A 7,501-nucleotide genomic window follows, 5' to 3' on the forward strand; every position below is an offset into this window, starting at 1 on the left:
TTCCTTCCTTCCTTCCTTCCTTCCTTCCTTCCTTCCTTCCTTCCTTCTCTCTCTCTCTCTCTCTCTCTCTCTCTCTCTCTCTCTCAGGAGGGACAAGAAAAGATTCTTTACTATCGCTCAAAAAAAAACCAAATAAAATCAGAGATTTGGATTCAGTGATATCCAATGTTTCACCTAGCTCTGCTCACTCTCTCTCCCTTCATGAATTCCAGTATCAGGACAATTTGACCTATACCACTAGCTAGCTGTGCTGCCCTCCTCCACCCCTTCTCACCAGGCCACCAGGCACATTTGATGCTTGGCCAAGAGAAGATAGAAACCTGATAGGGATAGGGAGGGAGAGGGTGACAGACTGTTCTCCTGCATTGGAGAAAAGGCCTGCTTATATCCACAGACAGGGATTGCACCAATTTGCACAAGTATAGAAAGATATCATGACTTTTTCCTGCCTCATATGTACCTCTTGGTCCTCCTCTTACCTATGGAGGGCAAAAAATAAATTCAGTATCTTTACTATCTAGATTGGGGGCAGGGTGTGATTTGTGTGAAGGCCAAAATTCCCTGATCTTGTCATTAGTCCCTCCTCTCTGGTGTAGGGGAAAGAATCAGAAGATCTGGGTTCAAATCCCCATTTTGCTACTTACTACGTGGTTGACCCTGGGAGAGTCACTTGGCTTCTCTGGGCCTCAGTTTCCTATCTGTAAAATGAGGGAGTTGGACTAAATGACCTCTGGGGTCCCTTCCAGATCCAAAGATATACTTCTTTCCCCACTCCCACCCTCCAATTTTTTCTTCTCTAAAGTAAGGTGGTTGGAAAAGATCTTTGAGACTTAAGTCCTATGAGCCTAGGTTGGTTGGAGGAGAGGGAAGGCTATTTTGACCTTACCTGTGTATCCCATGGTTTTTTGCATCCAGGCATAGGTGTGGTGGCCATTTCTGCTGGGAGAGTATTCTTCAGGGCTGCTGGAAAGGGGCAGACTGGGGGGGTCAGGGGAACTGTAGGGGGTCTTGCTTGATGAGGATTTCCTCACATGATCTGAGGGGTCTTCAGCAGAGGACATCCAGTCCATCTTTGGTGGGCTGTAGGGAGACCCCCAGCTCCCAAGCCAGTGCCTGTGGCCATCCAGGTTGGTCATCTGATGATATCCCATACAGTATGCATAAGATGGGCCTTGTCCAAAGCTGGGGCTCTGTAGGTGACCACAGGGGCCGTGACTGCCTCCACTGTGGTTGTACTGAAAGGAACCTGGATACATCTTTGAGGCCTCTTGGAGAAGATAATTCATGGACTTGGTTCTCAGAAGTCTGATCAGGCCATCCCACTGGACCTATTTAATCTTGTCTTCTCTCTTCCCCCCCCCCCCAGCTTCTTGATGCAGCTGGCCCTAAAAAGAAAGCTTGATTACTTGGGCTCTAGTACCTCAGACCCCAGTTCTCTCTGAAGTCACAAGGAGCTCAAATAATGAATTTGTACTCAATCAAACGCTGACTTTCTCCCTTGTTCAGTTTTGAAGTGTTCCCTTTCTCAGATCAGGCTCAAGGATAAGCCTTATCATATCTCCACACTTTGTCCCTGAGAGTAAATGGGATGGGAGGCTTCCTTCAGATTTCGTGGTAATGCAGCCAAGATGGAGAAAATCTAAAAAGGATACTGGTTGGTTTTATTGAGGTTCCTGGTAGGCTTCGAGGGTAATCTGAAACAATTCCCTCTACCAAATTCTACTCCAGAAGCTTGAGTCAGGTGGCGGGTATTCCAAATAAAGGACCTGGATCACCTCTTGTCTCTGACATTGGGACCCCTTTCCGGGCCCCCCTTTTTACCTCTGTAAGATAAGGGAGTTGGTAATAATGATAGCTAGCATTTATGTAGCACTTTAAAATTGGGAAAGTACTCTACAAATACCTCATTTATTCCCCCAACAACCCATGAAAATGGGTTATCATTATGTGTACTTTACAGAGGAGGAAACTGAGGCAGATAGCAAGTAAATGTCTAAAGCTGCATTTGATTCCACTCCTCCTGGTACCAAGTGATGTCTAAGCCTTCTTCTACCTGGAGAGCCTATGCAGGGGTGGGGAACTTGCAGCCTCAAGGCCACATGTAACCCTCTAGGTCCTTAGGAGTGGCTCTTTGACTAAATCCAAACTACATAGAACAAATCCCTTTAATAAAAGGATTTGTTCTGGAAAACTTGGACTCTGTCAAAAGGCCGTGCCCAAGGACCTAGAAGGCCTTGAGTTCCCCACCCCTGGATAATCTCCCTTCCCAAACTAGGCCTTTCATTCTAATCAACTCAGCAAACTGAGTGCCTACTGTGCACTGCCTACTATGCGCTGACAGAACTCTGTGCCTCCAGTCAGGAATACAAAGATGACAAACAACATTGGCTGAGCAGAGGGGAATGGGGAAATAGTGGGAAATGGCACAGATACAAAAAACAGAAAGAAAAATATATCAACAGAACAAAAATCTACAGACATAACCAGAAGAGGGTGAAGAGATAAAGCAGATACTTTGTTATTAACTTTTTAAATTATTCTTACAATTTTTGGGGGGGAAGGCAGGACAATTGGGGTTAAGTGACTTGCCCAAGGTCACATGGCTAGTCAGTGTTAAGTGTCTGAAGCCACATTTGAACTCAGGTCCTCCTGACTCCAGGGCCAGTACTCTATTCACTGTGCCACCTAGCTGCCCCTTTATAAATTTTTTGTGAATTATTAAAAATTGCACATAACCAAAGGTCAGAGATTCATATATGATCCTCTTTTTCTTTCCTCCCTGTGCTTTAATGTTTGGGTTTGTTGATGACTGCTAAAAAGAAAAATCTAAATCTAAAGAAAAACACTGGGGTGGCTAGGTGGTACAGTGAATAGAGCACTGGCCCTGGAGTCAGGAGGACCTGAGTTCAAATCCGGCCTCAGACACTTGACGCACTTACTAGCCGTGTGACCTTGGGCAAATCACTAACCCCAATTGCCCTCCAAAAAGCAAAAAGAAAAGAAAAAATTTAAAAAAATAAAAAGAAACACTTATGTTAAAAACCAAATACATCTCTGCTTTCTAAGAGCTTTGCCTACTGGGGCTGAGGGAGGAGGAGTGGATGATGGAGACGAGAGGGGGGGTCAAGGATGACCCAAGGTAAGACACCAAGCCAATTGTGCACTTAAAGTACCCTGTACACTTCAAAGCCTTACATAAGTCAGCTGATATTAGAAGATGAGAACAGCAAAAGAGAGATTCATGAAGAATTTTAGGAGAGATTCTCAGGGATGGCTTCAGGGAAGGCTTCCTGGAGGAGGCAGCAACTTGAGTGGAGGCATAAAGGAAAGAAAGGATTTTTTGATCATTGGAGATGGGGGAGAAAGGAGTCTCTTCCAGGCATGGAGGATTGTTCGATCCTCCTCCATGGAGAGCTGAGGGAGGGCAAGTAGAAAGGAAGTCATTCTGGTGAGCTTGGTGTCACCAGGGAGGCTGAGGCTGGTGAATCACTTGTGCTGCCTAAGGAGGGTTGGATTGATTCATGTAAGATCTGCTGTGATTGACTAGTGCACTTCTAACCTCGCTGAGCTAAGGAGAGCCAGCCTCCAGAATAATAAAGAAATTAAAAATAACAAAAAAATCAGATCAAGAGAGGAAGTCATTCAGTGGGGAATTCTCATCCAGGCCTTGGAAAGTGAAGGAAAAGGTGGAAGAGCTGGGCACTAGCCTAAGAATCAGAGGGCCTATGTTTACACTGTCAAACATTTCGCAGAGTCTCAGTTTCCCTGCCTGTAAAATGAGGGGGTCATATTAGTTGACCTTCCAGGTTCCCTTCTCCTGTTCTGTCATTTCCTATTCAAACATCTCTTCGAGCTCAGCCCTGTCAATATATCAGTCCGCCCCAAATCAGTTGAACCAGCAGGACACCTACATTTCTGTAAGCAAGTGCCCGTCAGTAGTCACTGGACGGTGAACTCTCATCTATGGGTTCTGTGTTCTTCTAAGGCCTGCTCTCGCCAAGCAGCAAGCCAAGCTTTGGCCCACAAGTAGGCACTGCTTGTCTCTCTTTGGTGCTGTATTCCTTGGCATGTGTGGGCTTGGGGAGATGCATTGGGGGGGGCAGGAGTCCCCAGGAAATAAGTCAACCTTCTCCTTAAGCCACTGCTACTTTGCCTCTGGGGCTATATAAACTGCCTGCTTAGATGGGAACCAGCTCACAGGCAGATGCTAAGGGCAAGCCCCCAGGCCCAGCAACACCAGCTGGAGTGTAGGGAAGGGAAGGGTTTGGAGGGAGGGGGTGCTGCTCTCCCAAGAGCTACCTCTGGGGGTGTGGAAAGGGGGGTGCTCACCTGCTCCCTGTTCCAGGACACTGCTGCCAGCTGTCCAAACTCCTGCCTGAATTCAGGGCCTCTGGGAATCAGAATGCTAGAGCTGCAAGAGACCTGAGAACACAGAATATCAGAACTGGAAGGGACCTTGGAACACTGAATGTCAGAGCTGGGAGGGTCCTTAGAGTATAGAATGTTACAACTGGGAGGGACTTTAGAACAGAGAATGCCAGAGCTGGGAGGGTCCTTAGATCATAAAACGTCAAAGCTAGAAAGAAGGGACCTTGGAATTCCAAATGCCAGAGCTAGAAGGGTCCTTAGTCATAGAATGAATGCCAAAGATGGTACGGACCTTGGGACAAAGTCTGCCAGAGCTGGGAGGGTCCTCAGACCACAGAATGTCAGTGCCCAGAAGGACCTTAGAACACCAAATGCTGGAGCTACAAGGGTCCTTGGCTTATAAATGGGCAGAGTTGGGAGGGTCCTCTTGAACAGTGGTTATATCATAACTACAACGAAACTTGCCCAAGCTCACACACAGCTTGAGATAGAAATCTTTCTGATTAGAGGTAGCAGCTTATCTTTGTTGAGTGAGCGAGGAACTGCACTGGGAGTGGAACTCTGAGCAAATATTATTCATATGATTCCCTATGATCTATGATCTAGGCTTCTGATCTAATTAATACCACCCTCCCCAGTATCTAGCCTGTGGCAGAAGATGGGGTGTGTGTGCAAATGTAGTCCACCTGACCTTGGGGAGAGGCCCTTCCTGAGATTTTTAAGCAACAAATGAATCAAGCAAAAATGTATTTTCTCCTCACTGGGTAGCACTTGTGAACTTGGAGACCAAGAGAATTAAGCCCTCATTTGCTGGAAAATTGACTCCCAATAGCTGACTTGGCTCTCTAATCCTTGGATCTGAGTAAGAATAAAGTTCCCACAGTTTCCATCCTCACAACCACCCCATGAGGCGGGGCAGTATCCCAAACATTTATTCCCATTTTGCAGACTAAACAATCGAGTTTGCTGGTCCAAGTTCACACAATCACTGGGTGGGTATACTTGTGCTGATGGACACAGCTGAAGTGTCAGAGTGAGAGACAAGGGAAAGGAGGGAGAGACACACTTTGTAGGTGTTCATACCAGAGACTTACAGTTTCTGCTGCCCTAGGATCATGATTCCCATTCCCCAACCCTCCCCAAACATAACTTTTCTTTTAGCTCTCAGCTAATTTTCTTTCTCCCCTGGAGCTGTTCCATTCACAGAAGGGTCTCAGTAGTTAGAGCCTGAAGGGAGCTTACAGCAAAGATAAATAAAGCCCAGCTCCAGCTCACAAACAGAGGAATTTACAAATTCAACTGGTGGCCTAAGTGTGGGGAAATTCACTGGTACAGATATTTTTTTAAAAATCATAAAGCTATCCTGGTGGCACAGTGGATAGAATCAAGAATACCTATGTTCAAGTCTTGCCTCAGACACATAACACATAGCAAGTGTTTAATAAATGCTTGTTTCCCCCCCCCCTTTTTTAAACATTGCTTTCATTTTTAATACTATTTTACCCCTCCCCTCCCCCCAACCGTCCCTGGTAACTATGTCCAAAAAAAGCAGTCCAACTTGCCACCAGAGTCTAGCATATAATGTTACAGAGCTGTAGTCTCCAGCTCTGGGGCCAAGCTCGGTTTCTTTCTAACTGCATGACGTTTAGTTCCGTTTACATTGTTTTCACTATTGTGTATATTACCCTCCTGGTTTTGCTGACTTCACTTCGTCAGTTACAGAATTTTAGTATCCCTGGTGGGTAGTGTGGTGGTGGTCATTGATAACCCTTCCATCACACTGCCCGAGTCCGAGTGACAAAGTCCACCCTGGGTTTGGCACACTCACCAAAAGGGTTGAATCCATTCATGGAGGTAGAAAACAAAGGATGCTTGGCTGGGAAAAGAAGCAGGATTGTCCTACCAAGTTTGAGAAGGGTGGAGTCTTGCCCCAGTTGGAGTGAGAGGTCCCCTACTTTGTCAACTGTTCCTTTTATAGCCTCATTAGTGTCAGAAGCAAGTGGCCAGGAAGGAAGCATCAGCTGGTCCAAATCACTTGTTGTCTCGGGGACTTGTCAATCTCCCAGGGGAACTCCAATCCTGAGTTGCTGGTCCTCATGCCAATTCCTTATCAGGCCTATGTCATGATCCCTAGGCCAAGAGGAGGGGTCGCTTCTCCGCTTTGCTCTAGACTGCCAGGAGGACATAGACATAAATCATGAGGTGTTCCAAAATGACAGGATACATGCACACATATGCACAAACATATGTGTATAGATGTATACTGTATATATAATATATACATATATGTGTACATATATCTGTATGGATATAGATATTGATGATATAGATAGAAAAAGACATGAGATAAATATAAAGAGGAAAAGATGAACAAAGGCAGAGATATGGAGAACGAGCTAGAAAGCTTACTGTGGAAAAGTATGTAAAGAAACAAGAACAGATATGGAAAACAAGGTTTTTACTGAGTCAGGGGGCAGGAGGGAAAAGGGAGGGGGGAGAGGGCAGGAGGGAAGGGGCAGGAGGGAGGAGGGAGGGGCAGGAGGAAGGAGGGAGGAGGGAGAACAAACCTGCCATCCATCAACATTTCAGACTCAAGGCTCACCTCCTGGCCAGTTGCCACAAATCATGTCTGTGGCCCCAATATGGGCATTAACTCTTAGCTTTCCCGAGATATTCTTTGGAGGTGAAGGATCCACTTACTGTCCAGCATTGGGCTTTAAAAAGGTTTACCAAGCATTTTTCATGAGTACACACACTCGTACACACACACATATACACAAATACACATACATACAAACACACGGTATACATATATGCACATATACAGAAACGCATGCACACATATATACATACAGACATACAAAATACACACACACACAAACACATGGACACATGCACAGCACACACAGACACATGCATGCACATGCACGAACACACATATGGGCAACACAATAAACGTTTACACACAGAAACAAAAGCACATATGCACACATACACAGAAATATACACTTTATTACCCAAGCCATTCTTGCTGTAGAGAGTGAAAGTCTTATTATCATCTCCACTTCCCAGAGGGGGGATCACAGAGTTGGCCAGTGCTTCCCCTTCCAGCCCACCCCCCCCATCTATCTTC

The 7,501-nt window shown here is 45.8% G+C and overlaps 1 protein-coding gene across 9 annotated transcripts in view; it reads right to left on the reverse strand.

Annotated features, from left to right (window-relative positions):
- LOC138177338 (homeobox protein CDX-4-like) overlaps positions 1-6,746 on the reverse strand; it is a 20,657-nt gene extending 13,911 nt beyond the window's left edge. The window contains exons 1-3 of one of the 9 annotated variants that reach the window (XM_069108492.1): positions 6,197-6,744; positions 4,330-4,422; positions 887-1,823 (exon numbers count right to left, since the gene is read on the reverse strand). In XM_069108492.1, the coding sequence (XP_068964593.1) occupies positions 887-1,286 (400 nt within the window). In that variant the 5' untranslated portion in view covers positions 1,287-1,823; positions 4,330-4,422; positions 6,197-6,744. The other 8 variants (XM_069108493.1, XM_069108490.1, XM_069108491.1 and 5 more) reach the window with 8 other exon arrangements.
- Positions 6,747-7,501: the final 755 nt, after the last annotated feature.

This window comes from Petaurus breviceps, unplaced genomic scaffold (genome assembly GCF_028583685.1).
Source record: "Petaurus breviceps papuanus isolate PSGF00001 unplaced genomic scaffold, PetGlider_PUasm1.0 90386, whole genome shotgun sequence".
In the NCBI taxonomy this organism is placed as follows: domain Eukaryota; kingdom Metazoa; phylum Chordata; class Mammalia; order Diprotodontia; family Petauridae; genus Petaurus; species Petaurus breviceps.